We start from the raw sequence: 21,589 nt of genomic DNA, 5'->3' as shown, positions 1-21,589 counted from the left end.
TTTTATCTTAATATTGTTTCTATATTAACAGTAGAACAAACAGACAGAAATATGTGCATCTTGCATTAGTTAGTTACCTGGGTGACAGCCTGCACCCCTTTTCCAAGTAACGCTGAAGTTTTCCTGAAGCAGCCAACATCAAGCCCAAGTAAGGTGGCGATGGTTTCATTGGTCTGGAGGTGAATTCTGGGTGGTACTGGACGCCAACAAAATAGGGATGCTCTGAAAAAGACAGTGATGAGAACACTTCCTCAAGATCTGCACTCCACTACAAAACTTCCGATTACCTGCAGCAAATCTTATTAGTCATGAAAGTCAAATAAACAATAGGCAGAATCACACTTATCGTCCAACACTTTCACATTCACAAAGACCAACGCGGGGTTCAAAATATTCCTGATCACTCTGGGAAACAGGAGCTGGCATGAAATACAAAACAGGAGCAGGAGTAGACATTTACTCCCTCCAGCCTGTTCCACCAATCAATCCAATCATGGCTCATCTCTTGGGCATTTTGAAGTCCACATTTCCCATCTACTCCTTGCCCAACAAAAATACTCAACGACCGAGCCTCCACCACTGACCTCTGTCCACTGGTTTGGACAGAGTGTATGTTGAGAAGATATTTACAAGGCCTGCTCATGTAGGTGAGCTGACTGCCTAATGTGGGGTCCTCCGCTCACTTGCTCATTTCTGTGCTCTCCATGAAGCAGACATTAATCTATAAACCAGACTGGTGGGTTGTAGGCTACACGCAGCATAAAGAGCCCACACTGCATCCAGGGGTGAGCCCGCTAGGTGGATTAGCCACGGTAAATGCAGGGTAGGCGACTGTGTCTGGGTGGGATGCTCTTTGAAGGGTCAGTACAGACTCAGTGGGCCAAATGGCCTGTTTTGACATTGCAGGGATCTATGATTCACTGGCCTAATGGCAAAAATACAGACTGTAGCAGAAGCTATGGCATAGGGGTAATTTCACAAGGTCAATATGACTAATGTCCATGGGGGCATGGATTCAAATCTTACGATGGTAAATAGTTAAATTTGAATTCAATTTAAAAAAATATATTAAAAGCTAGTTGGGGCATATAACCTTTGTTGTAAATACCTAGCAGATTCACTAAGGTAAGGAAATCTGCCTATAAATAACCCCATACCCACAGCAAAGTGGCTTTGCCCACTCAAAGAATTAATAAAAAGACTCAAAAATGGCATTCCAAACTAAATGGCATCATTTTAAAATTTACAAAACTTTATACCAAAATAATATTTGAACAGTGAATGTGTCAAGCTTGCATATTTAAGCAGCCTGCAGATTTATTCAAACTTTTAATATTCTAGGTAATTAGCCATAATTCATGAGGGACTGTTATCATATCACTCTGTCAGATAACCGGGGGTGAGGGGGGGCAACTGTCCATACACATTGCTGGATATATGGATATAGCTGGAGGAGAACGACTCTGCACTGGAACTGGAACTGAACTCACACTGTTGTGTTATCCTGACCCACACATTAGCCATTTAACAAACCGAGTTAATCATCCCCTTAACATGCAAATACAATAACGCTTTCTCCAAAATATTTGTGCAAATTGTAAACCTTTTAGTTTAAAGAGCTATGAGATTCAGAATAATTTCTAAAGAGTAACTTGTGTTATATCTCACTCCCTCCTCACTCACCATCAAGTTCAATTATTTCCATTCGTTCTCCCTCCACATCCTGGCCAACGAAACGAAATCCCTTTTCTTCAAAGTTACTTCTCATTTCAGGATTTACCTGAAATACAACAGGTTTGAAGCATTTTCGTTCAGTGCTTCAAGGTGGAACTTGTGGGTGGATTCGGTAAAACGCTTTGGCAATCAAAGAATCCAACACAACTTCACAAAAGTAGTATCAATTAGAAAAACACTTCAATATAGACTTAAAACTCAGAAAATACAATGAAGGAGAAACTTGATGGGGAAAAACTCAACCTTCTTCACAGGCCTGAGAGAATATTTATACATTTATACTGAGAAAACTATTGTTCGTGGACTCATTTGCCCAGACAAAGAGTGCAGAAAGCCTGCGTGGGGACAAATAAAACAAAGCAGTTTGTACCTCATATCGATGCCTGTGACGTTCTTCAATGTAGTCACAATCCTTATACAACCTCCCTGAAGGCAGCACAGAAAAACACACCAATTATTTTTGTGAAAAATCAGTGAAGATACACAACAGCACCTCCTCCACAATAATCCTCAACTCGGGCACCCTGCAAGGACACGTTCTCAGCCTTTTACTGTACTCCCTGTACACCCACCACGGTGTTGCCAAATTACGAATGATCGTCACCTACAAGTTTGCTGACAACACCATGGATGGATATCAAACAACGAATCACAATGTAGAAAGGAGATAGAGGGCTTGGTGACCTGGTGCATTGATAACAATCTCTCTCTCTCTCTCGATGTCAGCAAAACAAAAAAACTGATAATTGACTTCCAGAAGAGAGGAGAAGGAGGTGACAGCCCCATCTACATCAATGGAGAGGGTGGACAGCAGTTCCCAGGAGTGATGATAATCAACAATTTGTTCTGACTCTCCCATGTAGATGTGACGGTCAAGAAGGCACAACAACGCCTTAACTTCCTCAGGCGACTCAGGAAATTCAGCATGTCATAAAGACCTTCACCAACTCTTACAGATGCATCATTAAAAGCATACCATCCACGTGCATAACAACCTGGAACGGCAACTGCTCTGTCCAGTACTGTAAGAAACTACAGAAAGTTGTATACACAGCCCAGACCATCACAGATGCCAACCCTCTCACCCATGGACTCCACCTACACTTCCTGCTGCTATGGAAGGGCTGCCAACATTATTACAGACCCCTTCTACCCAGGTAATGATCTCCTACAACCTCATCCCTCAGGCAGAAGATACTGAACAGAATGGAATAATGTCGGTTAGATGGCCTTCAGATTGGTTTCACAGGTCGGCGCAACATCGAGGGCCAAAGGGCCTGTACTGCGCTGGAGTGTTCTGTGGAATCTTGGGTGGCACAGTGGTTAGCCCTGCTGCCTCACAGCGCCAGAGACTCAGGCGATTGTCTGTGTGAAGTTTGCACAATCTCCGTGTCTGCATGGATTTCCTCCGGGTGCTCCGGTTTCCTCCCCCAATCCAAAAATGTGCAGGTTGGGTGAATTGGCCATGCTAACTTGCCCGTAGTATTAGGTGAAGGGGTAAATTTGGGGAATGGATCTGGGTGGGTTGCGCTTCGGCGGGTCGATGTGGATTGTTGGGCCGAATAATCTAATCACATGGACAAACAGGTTCAGCAACAGTTTCTTCCCTGTTGTTATTAGACTGATGAATGGACCTCTCTAATTTCAAATCTCATGTTGATCTCTCTTTGTGCACCTCCTGTGCAGCTGTAATCCTGTGTGCCTCACTGTCTAAGCCCCTTATGATCCATATGTCCTTGTTTGCTATGATCTGCCTGTACTGCTCACAAAACAAAACTTTTCACTGTACTTAGGTCCATGAGACTACAATAAATCAAAGCAAATCAAAAAACAAGCTTCAGTTCAGGCCAAAAGGTTTTGGATCAAAGGTTTCGATGCATTAGCCTGATACCTGATGATACTATTGTAATCTTTGCTGAATCATATTCATTTTAAATTGGAAAAGAGATGTGCTTTTTGTTACCATCACTAAATCCTCCACTATGAACAACCTGGGAAGTTATCATTGATCAGAAACTCAACTGAACACAACCACACGATGAAGGAGCAGTGCTCAGAAAGCTAGTGCTCCCAAATAAACCTGTTGAACTATAACCTGGTGCTGTGTGATTTTTTACTTTGTTCACCACATAAACACTGTGGCTACAAGAACAGGTCAGAGGCTCAGAATATGGTGGTGAGTAACTCACCTCCTGACTTCCCAAAGCCTGTCCACCATCTACAAGACACAAGTCAGGAGTGTGATGGAATACTCCCCACTTGTCTGGATGGGGCCAGTTCCAACACAAGAAACTTGACAACATCCAGCACAAATCACACTACATGATTAGCACCACATTCACAGACATGCACTCCCTCCAACACTGTACTGTATGTACTATATACAAGATGCATTGCAAAAATTCACCAAAGATCCTTAGACAGCACCTTCCAAACTCTCAACCACTTCCATAGAGAAGGACAAGGGCAGCAGGTTCATGGGAACACCATCCTTTGCAAGTTCCCCTCCAAACCACTCACCATCCTGACTTGGAAATATGTTATCATTCTTTCACTGACGCTGGGTCAAAATCCTAGAACTGCCTCTTAAAGGGCATTGTGAATCTATCTTCAGCACATGGCCTGCAGCTCACTCCCACCTGCTCAGCGATAACTACAGATGGGTAATAAATGCCATCCCAGCCAGTGATGCCCATGAAAGGATGAGTAAAAACAAAACAACATTTGCAACTCAAAAAGATAAACCTAATCTCCTACTTAATACTGAATTCTTTTCTTTCAGGATGGTTTTCCTCTTGCCGAGTCTCATGGTCCCTCCCATCTCTCCGGGATTGTGTTCGGGCATATCTATCACCTGTACAAAATGTAACAAAGAATGTTAAAATCTTCATCTTGCTAACATATCAGCATTAAACTCTTGATTTGACCAAAGCAACTTGCAAACTACCACCCGCAGCATGCTATGGTTTTATAGCTTTTATCTCCTCAGAGTTCTCAACCTCAGGAAGCTCAGTCAATCAGTATTTTCAATCCAAGGGTCAACGGATGGCTCACCGTCAGCATTTTGGATGCAGAGGGATTGAAGGGATGTGAGGATTCTGTGGGAAGCTGTAGTGGAGGTACATGATCAGACAGATCACGTTGAACAGCAGAGCATGTTTGACAGGCAAAATGGCCTCTTCCTACTCCTATCTCTTGATTTTATGTTTTTATGAGATAGATATTAAGAAAATTCATCTTCAATTTTGCCTCTTGGCCATCCATTTTAGACACAGTGAAATCTCTAACCTCAGTTAGAAGGATTTGGCAGTTTGAAGGGCTTGACTCTGTTTCCATAATAAGACCATAAGAAATAGGAGCAGAAATTAGGCCATTCAGCCCATCAAGTCTGCTCCGCCATGCAATCATGGCTGATAAGTTTCTCAACTCCACTGTTCCACTTGCTCCCGTAACCCTTGATCTCCTTGACAATCAAGAATCTATCTAGCTCAGTCTTAAATACACTCAATGACTTGATAGCCACTGCCTTCTGTGGCAGTGAATATTATACATTCACCACTCTCTGGCTGCAGAAGTTTTTCCTTATCTCCATTCAAAAAAGGTCTTCCCTTTTTCTCAATCCGACAGACTTGTCCCTGACAAAAGCGGGTGATGTTGGTCAGAATATCCTAAATAATTCTAGGGAAAACAACATAAAACAATCTTCTCTTGCAGTTTAATTTTTGATAGTGGGGAGATACCTTAAATGAGTTGAGAGTATGGTACTGGAAAAGCACAGCAGGTCAAGCAGCATCCGAGGAGCAGGATAATCAACGTTTCGGTCTTAAGCCCTTCATCAGGAGTGATTTCTGATGAAGGGCTTGTACCCCTTGTTGTGCTTTTCCAGCACCACACTCTTGACTCTGATTTCCAGCATCTGTAGTCCTCACTTTCTCCAAGATACCTTAAATGACACCATTGCACACTTCGACGAATCTGTACTCTTTTAAGGTTAATAACAAACTGTAATGCAAATCGACGTTATGAACAATCAGGAATAAGTTTTACTACTCTCTTCCATTGGGAAATCAGTTTCCCGTTCTGTCACAAAGTCAACCATCTTTAAATTGGCTGGTAATTGAGAGAATCAGCAATGGCTGTTTAAATAGATTCTATGGTGAGCGCTGTCGCAGGTCAACATGGTCACCATTAGGAACACAGGCCCTGAGGAAGACATTCAGCCATTTAGTCAAACAGCCCAGAAACCGAACCTTCAATCCAACTCACCCATGACCACCAGGTTTCCCAAACTAAACTAGTCCCCTTTGCTAGCATTTGGCCCACATTCCTCCAAACCTTTCCTATTCATGTACCTATCCTCTGGCAGTTAATTCGACATAGGAACCACCCTCTGTGTGAAAAAGCTTGTGATTTCAAACAAATCTGTTGGACTATAATGTGGTGTTGTCTAACCTCTGATCTTAACCACGTTCCTGAGAAACAAATGGACATTTTATAGCTGGGCTACCGGATGATGAACTCCTGGGAAAACTCCTGGATGGAGGGAACAAAGCACTGTGCTTTTCAACACACCATGTGACAAAGCAAGCGGACCTTCTCTCAAAGTGACCAGAGGTTCATATCATTGTTCAAGGGACATGTGAAACAATAGGCCAAAACGATATTCCTCCTCACTTCATTGAAAATGACTGACCAGCTCAGCTCCAAACTTAGCAAGTGCTTAAACAAAAAACACAATTAACTTAGTGGATATTACATACATACCACAGGATACTTTGTATTAGGATTAAATTCAGTGGAATTGGCATCTGTAGAAGCAAATGCATACAATAAAACACTGCATTTGAAACAGATTTTATGTATTTTTTAAACCTGTATAAAATGATCAGTGATTAAATAGCAATGCTGGTCAGAGGTAACAGGGCTGACTTTGGCAAATACATCATATTCTGCTCTATCCTTTTCCTAGTAAAAGCACAACTATTGAAAGAATAAATCGCTTGACAGCAAAAACAAAGCAATGAAAATTTTAAACTATGTTTGCCAGATGTACTGATTTGGTTAAAAAATGCACAGTTCACATTTAGGATTATAACAATAATAAGGGAACATAAACGATAACATGTGTGTTGGTCAGGGTGGAAAATGAGGTCTTGATGTGGTAATCCAAAAGTATAAACTCAAGTCAAACTTCACAAATAATGACATAAACTAGATTTTGTCATAAAATTACCATCAATGATCCACTGGAACAAACATGTTGTTTTCAGTGAATTCAGGGTGCATATGAAATTTGTAGGTTGTAATAAAGTAGAAATCACTGAACCGATGAGAACATGTCCTTTATTAATTTCTCTGAAGAAACCCTCAAAAAAAGCTACACGCTTCAGTCAACTATAACTAAATCTTTACCGACTTCTTATAAACCTTTCTGGCTAAGAAAACAAATTCTCTTTTGTGGAATGTCAAAGTTCTCCCTTATAATAAACAAAATTGGAATATATTTTTTTAAAATCTATTATTTCACCTGCTACCTAATTCTCTATCTATGGCCCAATCATTATATTTCATAGAGAATGAAATAAAAGTGGAGTATTCTCAACACATTTCAGATCCTAATTTGCTGGCGTCTGAGAATTAGTCAGTGTTCTGGATGTAGGTTCGCTCGCTGAGCTGGAAGGTTCATTTTCAGACATTTCGTCATCCTACTAGGTAACATCTTCAGTGGGCCTCCGGGTGAAGCACTGCTGATGATTCCTGCTTTCTATTTATATGTCTGGGTTTCTTCAGGTTTGGTGATGTCATTTCCATTTTTCCTTCAGGTCCAGAGAGATAAAGAACAGGAAATGACATCAACATAGGAAATGGCATCACCACAGGAAATGATATTGCCACAGGAAATGACATCAATCCAAAGAAACCCAAACATATAAATAGAAGGCAGGAATCATCAGCAGTGCTTTGTCTGGAGACTTACTGAAGATATTACCTAGTATGGTGACGAAACGTCTGAAAACGAACCTCCCAGCTCAACGAGCAAACCTACATCCAGAATCTCAACCTGAGCAACAAATCTTTTCAAAACTCGTTAACTGGTCAGTGTGATTGGCTCCTTACTCTACCTGATGGCAGTACTATTGTTAGACATTTCAAGATTGTCTTGACTTGGTGCTAGATTTTAATCATTGTTGGGAAAGGGGAAATTCACAGAGCTCACTAGACCTTTGGTGGCAACTTTATTCCGGTGATCTATCATCACTTTTCACCATAGATTATGAAATTCAGGCTAGTTTTTCAAAAATTGATAGATATCAAAATCATGGTCTAAGTCACAATTTAATATACTGTATATACGTCTGTAAAAGTCAAACTTTTTTAGGCTACTTCTTAAGGTTAAATTTATGGGGTTAACTAATACAAGGACACTAATTTTGAGGGGCTGAAATTCATGCTACAGTCCATAATTCAGTATTATTAGCAGAAGTCCGATTGATCTCCAAATGAATAAAAAAACCCAACGAATTACGATAATTACCAGATCATAACAATAGAAATAAAATTGGATTAGTAAGCTTTTACTTATACATCAGAAAGTGAATCAGAAATGCAATATGGCTTCAAATCACAATTACCTGCCACATCTTAAACATGTCACATACAAAGGTTCATTAAAATCCTGTAAAATCACACTGTTCAACATCTTCATCACCAAATAAAGCTTCATAAGCATCAGGATATCATCGTATGGATATTCTCCATCCTCGCTATCTGTGGTTAACAGTAGCGCATCATCCACCTCTTCTTCAACTGTGCCACCCCATAGATATTAATCCTTTTGTACCGTTCAATGCTTTAAAAATTCCACATTTCTTGAATGATGTGAAAATAGTGCAGCTCTTATTTTCTTTCATGAATCAAAAATCCATTCACAGATCAGTGGCAGTGATGGAACCCACATACTGCCTCCTTTTGTGTAAGTATTTTCTCTATCACATATCCAGTTTTTCCACTTCAATATCATCATGTCCTTAAATGGCTTATTGATACCAATGTCTATTGGTTGCAAAACACTTGTAAGTCAGTGGGGAGCTACAGCTACATCAATGTTATGTGATCGAATCTTATCAACAGCATTCTTCACTACATGTGATTTAATATGATCCCAGATGGACAAACTCTTTTTCTTGCAAAGCCTGCCAGGTCACAAATCTCCACCTTCCTTTATCCATTTTCCACATCCACCTTCATCCATCCAGCCTCGTGAATGCATGTGGGTGACAATTCCTTTTGGAAATTGGCAAAGTTTTTCTCTTAACGTAGTGCCACCAGCCATACAAGAAAAAGACAAAGTAAACTTACTTTCCTCATAGCCAGTGGTTCTCACCAATACCGATTTTTTCTCCTTTTCAGTTCACATTTCGATTCTCTAGCAAGTTGAGGGTAATAGACATCTTGTCTACGTTTCCAATGCATGGTCATTTGTTGCCTTCCGTTTGCCGATTTCTGTTGACAAACTGGTGAAACTGTAGTATCTTATCTTCTTGTTCAGTAGGCAGCTTTTGTGTAGTTTTCGTTCTCTGCCAAAGTACTAATTCATGCCTTCTCGTGAACCTTGTACACCATCCAGCACTTGCCTTAAAATCCGAAATTCCATCCTTCTCGGATTAGTTTTTAGATGAGATTCTTTACAATGTGGAAACAGGCCCTTCGGCCCAACCAGTCCACACTGACCCTCCGAACAGTAACCCACCCAGAACCATTTCCCTCCTAACATTAACACTGTGGGCAATTTAGCATGGCCAATTCACCTGACCTGCACATCTTTTGGATTGTGGGAGGAAACTGGAGCATCCAGAGGAAACCCATGCAGACACGGGGAGAATGTGCAAACTCCAAACAGACAGTCACCTGAGGCTGGAATCGAACCTGGTGTGAGGCAGCAGTACTAACCACTGAGCCACTGTGTTTTGTGCATGGATTCAGACGGCTTCATGACTGACACATTTTCGATTTTGACGATTCTCACGTACCCACTCAGCAACACTTTTCTCCAATTGCGGCCGTTTGCTGGGTTTACCCCTGTTGGCACAGTTTTGTTTTGGCGTTGTCTCAAGTTCATTCACTATCTTTCTCCAATCTCTCACAAATTTCTCTGAAACAAAATTCTCTTGCTGCTTCACAGTTATTTCTCTTCTCTGCAACTTAATAACTTGCAGTTTAAATGATGCTGTATTTTGTTTGTTATTTCTGGGATGTACTTTTACACAAAATGATGAAGAAATTTCAAAACTTCAACTAGATATATATGACTGCATTCCACGAGGTTGATTGTCACCTGAATCTTTTGATCCGAGTTGGTGAGAACTGAACATGGAATCACACAATAGCATTTCGTCATTGTAACATTTATGTCCAGGATAATACCTTGACTTACAAATGTTGATCTGTTATCTGTGAAGAAGTACGGTTGACTTTTACACAAGATTTCTGGTATTTTCCATATCTTTTGGCCAAAAATAGCAGGTCAACTTTCATATGAGATCAACTTTTTCTTGAGGATATAGGGTATATGTGTCTCCCACAGCACAGCTTATGAATGGGGTCAAAAAGTATGAACTATAACTGACCAGACCTCAAAAGGTTCCAACCCCTGATTGTCATAAATTTCATTCCAAATCAGACTTCAGTTTAAAAAAAAATCATAATTTGAATTTGTGGATCAGAACCTAAATTTGAAGTTTCTACAGTAAGGCCCCATCACTGCTTTCTGTGCTGCAGAATGCAAGCTACTGTTCTGATTGGTCCCCACTTGTCATGTGGCACATATTACGATGTTAGCAAGGACCAATTGGAATAGGACAGTCATAAACTGATACAAACATCAAACATTCCACTGAACCGACGGGATTTGCTGACTCGTACCTGACCAATTAAGTGCATTTCGTGCAAACTCGACAACTGCCAACTGCATTCCAAGACAGACACCTAAACAGACACAACAAAAAAACTCAATGAAAACCAAAAAAACTGTGAATGCTATAAATCAGAAACAAAAACAGAAGGTGCTGGAAAAACTCAGCAAGTCTGGTAACAACTGTGGAGAGAAATCAAGCTTAACGTTTCCCAGACACTATCAGTTCTGAGGAAGGGTCACTGGACTCGAAGCATTAACTTTGATTTCTCCTCACAGATGCTGCCAAACCCACTGAGCTTTTCCAGTAATTTCGGCTTTTGTTTGTGACCACAGAAAGCCTAATGATCTCATTATCATTTACAAGACAAGTGCACGGTGGTTGTTGTGGGGGGAGCGTTGGGGTCTTACAATAGCGAGAGGCATTGACTGGGGATACAGTGAGATGTAGCAGTGAGAGAGACGTCAGACTCAAGGCCCCTCCTCCCCCATTCAGCTGCAGACAGGGAGGTTGATAATGTTTAATATTTGGTTTACAAGGAGGGGGAGAGTCAGTTAGCTCAGTTGCTGGACAGCTGGTTTATGATGCAGAGTGATGCAATTAGCACAAGTTCAATTCTTGCACCAGCTGGGGTTACCATGAAGGACTCTCCTTCCCAGCCTCACCCCTCACCCTCACCCGGGGCGTGGTCACCCTCAGGTCAAGCTCACCATCAGGCACTTCTCTGTGTAGCGAGACAGACTGCTCCAAGTCACCTGATGAAGGAGCAGCGCACCAAAAGCTTGTGATTTCAAATAAATCTGTTGGACTATAACCATGTGTTGTGTGACTTCTGAACTACTCCAGCCTAGTACAACACAGGCACCTCCACAAAATGAGACAATAGCTGCCTGGAACATTTTACTCACCCAGTATAAATAATGTTGTGTTGCTCTTTTTGTGTTATTAATACATCGCTACTTTTTAGGGAAATGATTCAACGCTTTTAACATCGAATGTTATAATTGTGCGATAATTAAAAAGATTTCAAGATCTAATAATATCCAAGGTCCTATTGTAGAATGTTTTAAAATGATCTGAATTTAAACAGAAGACCGACTTAACTTTCAAAGCTAATTTCTTAAGCAACAAAGTCAACAAAGTCATAACATCCCACCAAAACTAGTAAAAAAAAAATAATTTTAACTCAACTTTCATCTTCCAAGAATGTGAACTATTTAAGATTAGATCAGACTTACAGTGTGGAAACAGGCCCTTCGGCCCAACAAGTCCACACCGACCCGCCGAAGCGCAACCCACCCATACCCCTACATTTACCCCTACCTAACACTACGGGCAATTTAGTATGGCCAATTCACCTGACCCGCACATCTTTGGACTGTGGGAGGAAACCGGAGCACCCGGAGGAAACCCACGCAGACACGGGGAGAACGTGCAAACTCCATACAGTCAGTCGCCTGAGGCGGGAATTGAACCCAGGTCTCAGGCGCTGTGAGGTAGCAGTGCTAGCCACTGTGCCACCGTGCCGCCCACGTATCATTTAAGTGGAATGATCTGGCACTAAGTGAGCAAATTAGGAAGTTGGAAATCCACCCCACAATTTTCTAACATTATCATTCATGGGAGTGCCAGATTGCAAAACCACCTACACTATTCTGCTGCTGTTCAGGTGGAATGGAGATGTCAAAATACTGGATAACCAGATAATATAATGACTGCTTGCAGTTCAAAGACAGAAAGACGATGGCCTAGTGGTATTATTGCTACATTTCTAATCCAGAAACTCAGCTAATGTTCTAGGGAACCACATTCAAGGGCCAGGCAATGACAAGAGATAATTTTAAAAAATCATCCATTGATATTCAATGGTGTCACCATCACCGAATGCCCCAATGTCAACACCTTTGGTATTGCCATTGACCAGAAACTGACTGGACTCGCCACATAAATACAGTGACTACATCAGCAGATTAGAAGCTAGGAATACTGCAGCAAGTAACTCACCCCCTGACTCCCCATCTACAAGGCACAAGTCAATACTTGCCTGGATGGGTGCAGCTCCAACAACACTCAAGAAGCTTGACACCATTAGAACAGAGTAGCTTACTTGATTGGCACAGGAGCTACAAACAGCCACTCCCTCCACCACCGATGCTCAGTAGCAGCAGTGTGTACCATCTACGAGATTCACTGAAGAAATTCACTGCAGAAGATCCTTAGACAGCACCTTCCAAACCCACAACAACTTCTACCTAGACGGACAAGAGCAGTAGATACATGGGAACACCAGCACCTGCAAGTTCCTCTTCAAGCCACTGATTATTCCAACTTGGAAACACATGGCCGTTTCTTCACTGGTCAAAACCCTGAAATTCCCTCCCTAAGGGCATTGTGGGTCTACCTGCAGCACATGGACTGCAGTGGTTCAAGAAGGCAGCTAACTACCACCTTCTCAAGGGGGCAACTGTGGATGGTCAATAAATGTTGGGCCAGCTAGCGGCACCCACATCCCAGGGATGAAGAAAAACCAATAAGCATGATCACTTTATACAATGAATTTCAGGCCAGTGTTTCAAAAAAACCATTTTATACAAAAATGATAGTCTGCATCACAATTTATCACCTACTTATGAATGGAGAATTTAAATAGGTACAAATTATATTCGAATGGCTCTCCGAAGTTCCACACCATAAATTTAATTCCAAACCTCAGTTTAAAATTTAATAACAATTTGATGTTGCGGATCTGAACAGGAATTACATCTTTCACATGTTTCACCAGAGTTTTATGGGAGTACTGTGCAACAAACTGGCACTAAGATAATAATGGAGCATCAGGGTAAAAAAATAGCCTTCAAGGATCTGGGTTTTCAGGAGTGTCAAAGGGGCAGACAGAGGCAGAAAGGTTTAAGGAGGAAATTCCAAAGCTTCAGCAGGAAATGGCACAGTCATCAACAGTGAACACAGATAGAACCAACGTACCTAAAAATGGTTTCTTTTGTCTTCTGGCCCAAGCAATAGCGAGGATCTTGCCCTCTGTACCTCGAAAACCGAAACCACCAGGAACCAAGACTCCGCTGTGAGGAACCATGGGCATTTAGAGGTCACAACACTCCAGGAGCAACAGTGCACACCACTACAGCAATCCGGTTTTTAACTTTATTTGATGGATTCGCTCTTTAAAAACTCTCAATGATTTTTAAATTGAATGTTGGTATCAAATGTTTCATTTAATAGGGAGAGGTCCCATTATTTCTTTTCCTGTTTTGTAATTTTCTATCAGCCTACATTATCTGACACCTACTTTTAACCCATTTCAGTTTTCAAAACAATGTCTTCCTGGGATTTAACATCAAAATCTTGACCAAAACTAAGATTCTTCTTGAAACACTAATTTTACCCTGAATCAGAGTCATAAAGATGTACAGCACGGAAACAGACCCTTCAGTCTAACTTGTCCATGCCAACCAGATAACCTAACCTAATCTGGTTCCCGTTTGCCAGCACTTGCTATATCCCACCAAACCCTTCCTATTCATATACCCATCCCGATGCCTTTTAAATGTCGTAATTGTATCAGCTTCAACCACTTCCTCTGGCAGCTCATTCCATACATACACCACACTCCATGTGACAAAATTGTCCCTTAGGTCCCTTTTAAATTTTTCCCTCTCACCCTAAACCAATGCCCTCTAGTTCTGGAGTCTCCCACCCCAGGGAAAATACCTTGGCTATTCACCCCATCTTTGCCCCTCATGATTTTATACACCTCTAAGGTCACCCCTCAGCCTCCGATGGTCCAGGGAAAACAGCCCCAGGCTATTCAGCCTCTCCCGGTAGCTCCCTCCAACCCTGGCAACATCCTTTAAATCTTTTCTGAACCTTTTCAAGTTTCACAACATGTTTAATAACTTCACATTTCCACTGAGAGGACACCTGGTGTGAGCTGCAACATTCCTTAGGCATTCTTCATTGCTCTAACAACTTTATACATGCTGCTAATTTACCGTCAGAATATTCAAAGCAAAATGTTGGAACAACAAAGCAACTTGTGCAGATTGCCATTTCTAACATATTTATTCACCTCACCAGAAATGTGCGTGGAGAGTATCTTACTGGGAGAAAATTCTTATTATTATGGACAAATCATGATAGATAAAAAACTTTAAAGAGCTTACTTGGCACTGCACAAGTTCTGCCAGGCTTCATGGTACTTGACCGGCTCATCCAATTGTCTACAAGGTTCCAAGTCTGCGGAGTCAATGTACTGTGAAAAAAAATGATGTGCTTTTACTCGCTTTGAATCTTACACCATACACCGAAACGAGTTCACAGATCAGCGACATTTAAAAATCCGTGGCATGTCTTTAAGAAAGCAACATTCATTTCTCTTATAAAATTATTTCTTTTAATTTTGTACACTATATCCACAGCTTGCAGGTTATCCCCTACAATGGGGAGATCAAATATTGAATGGGGTGACCACCTTTGTTCAACCGACAAACAGCAACCCTGAGCTTTTTTGCTCTCTGCATTTCAATTCTCCAACAAGCCCTTGACGTTTATGTAAAGGTAACTTTAGTGAATGAATTATAATTTACCTTCAGTCACCCAAGCAACACCTCCCGGCAGACACCAATGGTTATTCAGTTAGAGTAATTTATATTGACATAGTCAGTGTGGAGGTGCCTTGGCCAAACTGTAATCCAGAAGGTGATGTGTACTGATGCCTTCCATATCTTGCTAAACATTTCTTTTTGAAAGGCAATGAAATGGATAATGACCAAGAACAGGAATCCTGGCTGAATATTCTCTCCTTTACCAAACAGCCGTGAGACAGAGGTCCCTCTTCTGAAGATTTTTGTGATTGGGGGGTGTGTGCCAGGGTTCTGTCTGCACTCACATGTGCCAAGGACTGCTCCAAGAGGAAAGTACATCAGAGTTGTTTTCCAAACACACTCTCTCTCTCACCTGCTCTTCACAGGTGGGACTGGGAGAGGCCTGAGAATGGGGCACAGAATGGGCATCAGAGGAACAAAGGGGAGGCCTTACTGATGGAATGGTTGATGACAGCAAGAGTCGTTTTGGTCTTAATCTTGCTTAAAATGTGCGACCCTTGAAATGACTCTCCTCACAATCTCCTCTCTGTATTTAGCTGGGTGGTTCAGTGGGAGATATTGAGAGCATGCCATTCATTGAAGCATTCTGACTATTCCAGTTCAAAGCCAAAAGAGAGAACTTCTGCAACGTTCAAGTCAGTTTATATCCTCAGGTGACTGTCTTCTCATTCATGGGATGTGGGTATCTCTGGCTGCGCCAGCATTTATTTTCATCCCTAATTACCCAGAGGGCAGTTAAGAGTCAACCACATTATTGTGGGTCTGGAGTTACATGTTGGCCAGACCAGGAAAGACTGACAGAAACAAACAAAAACAGACGCTGGAAATCAGAAAGGAAAATAGAAATGGTTTGGAAAACTCAGCAGTTTCTGTGCAGAGAAAGCTGCAGGTTTAGGATCCCATGACCCTTCCTCAGATATACACCTGAAATGTTCAGTCTCGTTTCTCACCACAGAAGCTGCCAGACCTGCTGACCTTTCCAAGCAATTTCTATTTTCCTTTCTGACTTCTATCATCTGCTTTTATTTGTTTCTGCCATCCTTACCTGGTCTGGCCTACACATTACTTCAGACCCACAGCAATGTGATTGACTCTTAACTGCCCTCTGGGTAATTAGGGATGGGCAATAAATTCTGGCCCAGACAGAAATACCCACACCCCGTGAATGAGAAGACAGTTACCAGAGGATAATACACTGACATGAACATTGCAAAAATTCTCTCTTTTGGTTTTGAACTGGAACAGTCAGAATGCTTCAATTAAAGGCTTACTCTCAAGATCTCCCAGAAATTGCTGAGAAAACTCAGCAGGTCTGGCATCTTCTGTAGCGAGAAAGCTGCAAGTTTAGGATCCAATGACCCTTCTTCAGAAACGCTCCTGAAACTTTCAGTCTGCTTTCTCTCCACAAATGCTGCCAGACCTGCTGTTTTCTGTTTTTTTTTTAAAAGGTAAGCGACAATTTCCTTCCTTAAAGGACATCAGTGAATGAGATAGGTTTTCATGATAATTGACAGTTCTTACATACTTGTCATGATGCTAGCTTCCCTGTGGTCCAGATATTTGCTGAGTTCAAGCTTCAGTGACCCTGGGTTACTGGCCCAGTAACATAACCACTACGTCACTACTTCCTTGCTGATATTTGAGTCTTGGGAGGATCTATATGATGTCACTGGATTGGATTTCTGTCTGAATAGCTTTAGATTCGCTATTACCCAGAGACATCTAATGAGCTTTACCATGACAGGTTAGTGTCTCAAGCCAGCAAAACACCACAGTGTCCTCTACAAGTCACACAGGAACTGCACGGAAGGGGAAAGCAACCGTGGATCTCCTTAACGAGACAGATTGAAGAATCATTAGTGGGCATCTCATAGTCAGGAAGTGTTTGTTAAAGTCGTGACAGCAATGTTAAAGCTGGTACAGAAAACAATATAAAGTGTAAGAAAGGTCGAACTAAGAATGCTACAGAATGAGTTAAAAAAAATCATTTGACAAGTCTTCAACAATATTGAAAAGTGGGAGGAATTTCACTCCACATTTATGGAAGTTAATAATCAGTGTAAGAATATTTTCTTGGCAGTAATTAAGTCTTGGCATGATCTTAAGGAGATACTCAGACTGGAAGACTCACACCCTAAGATTTGCATTGACAGGAAATTTGCTATTTTTGAGCCAGATGGAGCTCGGTTTTTGGAAAAGAAATTAAACTCCCGCTGCACCTTCTCACGTTTAACTGTGCATGTGTTTTGGCTGGAAGTTTCTGTGCGACTTGTTAATGGTGAGGAGTGAGTGCTGTTAACGTTACTATTATTTCTAAAGCAGAATCCCTTCCAAAGCCACTTTCCTGTTGGAAAAGTTTGAAGTGCTGGAGAAAAAAGGCTTTACCTGTTTAATTGTTCTTTTCCTTGCTGTAGCATGCAGATGACCTCTCTAAGCTTCTCCAAAGCAAATGAAATGAAAGATTCAAGTAAACCGCTGCCAGAGTGTGGTGGAGGCAGGCTTGTCTGAAATTCTCAAGAGGGGATTAGATCATTAATTGGAAGAGAAGTAGTTGACAGGTCAATGGGGACAGAAGAGGGAGTGACTCAAGGTGAATTGCTTCCTCAGAGAGCTAACACAGAATTAGATAGAATGGCCTTCTTCCGTGCTGTAACCCAATGATGTCAAGAAAATATTCATTTTTAGATACCTTTATATCCATCGTGACTATTATGGCATACGTCATAAATTATGAGGCAGTTCATATCTAATGAGCTTTCATTTTTGTTTGAAGACAGATTCGATCATTTATAAATTTCACCTTAAAACCTTTGCAAAACAACAACTGACCATCTGGTAATATGACACCGAAAAAATTTGATTTAGTTTAAAAAGGTTTGCTGGACACATTTTAAAAATGCATTCAGCACAGTTTAGCGTGTGGGAAAGACATTCACTGACAACATGTAATTTAAGAGATGGTAAATCAGCAGTTACTGCACTCACCTTGACTTCCAGTTTCTGATTAATAGCCAAAGCTGCGTGTTCCAAAGCCTTTATGACTGAGGCATAGGAGTCGGAGAGTTTGGTATATTTACCAACCAACGCAATGGAGCATGTCTCGAGTGTGCGATCATACCTGGTTTTAGATTTTGCAATTGGAAAGGAAGAGAATACAACACGTCACAAAAATCGATAAGCTGAATAAAATGTGCAAGTTGTTGTATTGCCATAGTCTTACCAGACCATAGGGGCTGCTCTCTCATTAGAGAGAAGTGACTGGTGGTGATTTAATGTGAGGGCCACCAGCCCTCAGGCAAGGGAAAAGGTAGGGAAGGAGAGTGCTTCATGATAACCTCAAACCAGTGATGGGAATTGAACTCATGCTGTTGGCATTGCATTGCTCTGTAAACCAACAATCCAGCCAACTCCCAATAAACCAATTACCAAAATGTGTAATTTTTACACCTTAATGTGAATAAATAAAATCTTGTACCAGATCACCTGAGAGAGGACGTTAAGTATTGAAGCAATAACATTCATGATCAGGCCAAACAAAGCAAGGATTTGCACACCTGGTTTAAGAGAGATTTACTGAGTTAGGACTTTCCTAAAGCATGTTACAACCAATTATTTGCTTTCAAAATGCAGTTACTACTGTAGCATCAGGAAACACAGTTTCCCATTGCAAGGTTCCATTACAATGAGATCAATGATTAAAACATTGATTTTAGCAAGGGATAAACACCAGTCACAGAATCTGGAGATCTCCCCTGCCGTTTCTCAAAGAGCATCATGGCGTTCAGAGGGACCTCAGCCTAATTGCTCCTCTCAAAGACGGCACTTTCAACAATGAAGTACTCCCTCTACTGATGCACGGGAGGGTCAACCTAGGGTTCGGAAAACTAGAAATCCAAACTTCCGTAGTTTTTTTTATTCCAATAATTCATATGATCAATTGAAGCTGCGAATCCTATCAGATCGAATGGATCAGTTGGAGCGGCAGTTATAGGCAATGAGGAGTTTACAGGAGGTGGGGGGGGGGGGGGGGGGGGGGGGGGGTGATGGATGGAAATTATAGGAAGGGAGAAAGGCCACAGCGGCCCACAGCGAGAAATCAGAATGGTGTGTTGCCTCCCTGGTGCCTGGATCAAGGATATCTTGGAGAGGGTGCAGAATGTTCTCAAAGGGCGAGGGACCAGCAGGAGATCATTGTACACATTAGAACTTATGACACAGGAAGAGAGAAGGATGAGACTCTGAGGAAAGAATACAGCGTGTTAGACAGGAATCGAAAAAGGAGGTCCTCAAACGTGGTAATATCTGGATTACTCCTGGTGTCACGAGCCAGTGAGAATAGGAATAGAAGGATAGAGCAGATGAACATGCAGCTGAGGTGCTGACGCAGGGGAGCAGGATTCACATTTTTTGATCATTGGAATCTCTTCTGGGGTAGAAGGACGGATTGCATCTGAATTGGAAGGGGACTAATATGTTGGTGGGGAGATTTGCTAGAGCTACTCAGGAGGATTTAAACTAATGGCCAAGGGACTCAGGGAGATAGTGTGAAAAGACATCAGTCAGAGATTGGTACAGTTGTAAAAAGGAACAAGTCAAGCAGTCAGGGCAGACAGGATCAAAGCAGAGAATGAGGTAAATTAAACTGTATTTTATCTATTTCAATGCAAGAGGCCTAACAGGTAAGGCAGAATTCAGAGCATGGTTGGGAACATACGACTAGGATATCATAGGAATTAGAGACATGGCTCAGAAATAGACAGGACTGGCAGCTTAATGTTCTAGGGTATAGATATTATAGGAAGGATCAAAAGGGTGGGGAGTGAGCAAGAGAGGAGGGGGAGTGGTGTCTATGATTATGGATAACATTACAGCTGTACTTAGGGAGGATATTCCTGGGAATACATCCAGGGAAATTATTTGGGTGGAACTAAGAAATAAGAAAGGGATGAACATCTTACTGGGACTGTACTATAGGCCCCCCCAGTAGTCAGCGGGAAATTTAGAAACAAATTTATAAGGAGATCTGTTATCTTGAAGAATAACAGGGAGGTTATGGTAGCAACATAGAAACAGTCCAAACATAGACTGGGACTGCTGTAGTGTTAAAGACTTGGATGGAGAGGAATTTATTAAGTGCACACGAGAAAACTTTTTGATTCAGTACGTGGATGTACCTACTAGAGAAGGTGCAAAACTTGACTAACTCTTGGAAAATAGGCACGGCAGGTGACTGAGGTGTCAGTAGGGGAAGCACTTTGGGACCAGTGACCATAATTCTATTGGTTTTAAGATAATGAAGGAAAAGCTTAGACCGGATCTAAAAGTTAAAGTTCTAAATTGGAAGAGGACCAACTTGTTGTTAGGCAAGAACTTTCAAAAGTTGACTGGGGGCAAATGTTTGCAGTTAAAGGGATGGCTTAAAAATGGGAAGCTTTCAAAAATGACATAGCGAGAGTCTAGGGACAGTATGTTCCTGTTAAGGTGAAGGGTATGGGTGGTAGATGCTGGAAGATCAGAGAAATTGAGGTTCTGGTCAAGAAAAAATAGCAAGCATTTGTCAGCTATCGACCACAGAGATCGAGTGAATCTCTAGAAAAGTATAAAGGCAGTAGGAATAAACTTAAGAGGGAAATCAGGAGGGCAAAAAGGGGTCAAGAGATAGCTTTGGCAAATAGGGTTAAGAAGAATCCAAAGGGATTTTATAAATATATTAAGGACAAAGGGTAATGAGGGAGAGAACAGGACCCCTTAAAAGATCAGCAAGATGCCAATGTGTGGAACAGCAGGAGGTAGGGGACATACTAAACAAGTATTTTGTTGCCTGTTTATTATCTTATTAGCCCTAAGAAATACCTCACTTCTGTGAACATGAATGCAAGATTATGGTTCAGTTCACAGCAAGATGTACTCATACTACCTTTTGCAGTGTGCACAAGAAAAACAGACTGCAAGATTCCGTTCCACCTAATCTGTTATTCCATTATAACAAGGCTGATGTGGTGAATGTGGAGTCACATGTAGGCCTGATCAGGTAAGGATGGCAGTTTCCTTCCATAAACAGCATCAGTGAACCGTTTGGGTTTTTCCAACAATTGACAACAGTTTCATGGTTATCATTAGACTCTTAATTCCAAATTTGTTATTGAACACAAACTCCCACCATCTGTAACAGGGTATGAATCAATGGGCAAGCAGCTCTCAGGGCAGTCAGAGTCCTGGTAAAACTATGCTGTCTCACTCTGAGGCAAATATACCTTGCCTGAGGTGTGAGGTGTTTCAGTGGCCCAGCCTGTAAATATTTACAATCTATTTCTCCGTCAGCAT

General features: G+C 41.5%; 1 protein-coding gene across 2 annotated transcripts in view; it reads right to left on the bottom strand.

Annotated features, from left to right (window-relative positions):
- Positions 1-21,589, bottom strand: part of ctps1b (CTP synthase 1b) — a 60,173-nt gene that overhangs the window by 10,969 nt on the left and 27,615 nt on the right. For both annotated transcript variants that reach the window (XM_060847316.1, XM_060847315.1), the window contains exons 9-17: positions 18,251-18,383; positions 14,825-14,913; positions 13,629-13,723; positions 10,657-10,719; positions 6,499-6,542; positions 4,492-4,588; positions 2,105-2,160; positions 1,684-1,780; positions 78-222 (exon numbers count right to left, since the gene is read on the bottom strand). In XM_060847316.1, coding sequence (XP_060703299.1) covers positions 78-222; positions 1,684-1,780; positions 2,105-2,160; positions 4,492-4,588; positions 6,499-6,542; positions 10,657-10,719; positions 13,629-13,723; positions 14,825-14,913; positions 18,251-18,383 — 819 coding nt within the window. The remainder of the gene's footprint in view (positions 1-77; positions 223-1,683; positions 1,781-2,104; positions 2,161-4,491; positions 4,589-6,498; positions 6,543-10,656; positions 10,720-13,628; positions 13,724-14,824; positions 14,914-18,250; positions 18,384-21,589) is intronic.

This window comes from Hemiscyllium ocellatum, chromosome 30, assembly GCF_020745735.1.
Source record: "Hemiscyllium ocellatum isolate sHemOce1 chromosome 30, sHemOce1.pat.X.cur, whole genome shotgun sequence".
In the NCBI taxonomy this organism is placed as follows: Eukaryota; Metazoa; Chordata; class Chondrichthyes; order Orectolobiformes; family Hemiscylliidae; genus Hemiscyllium; species Hemiscyllium ocellatum.
Note: the sequence above shows the minus strand (reverse complement) of the source record. Positions and strands in the feature narration are given on the sequence as shown.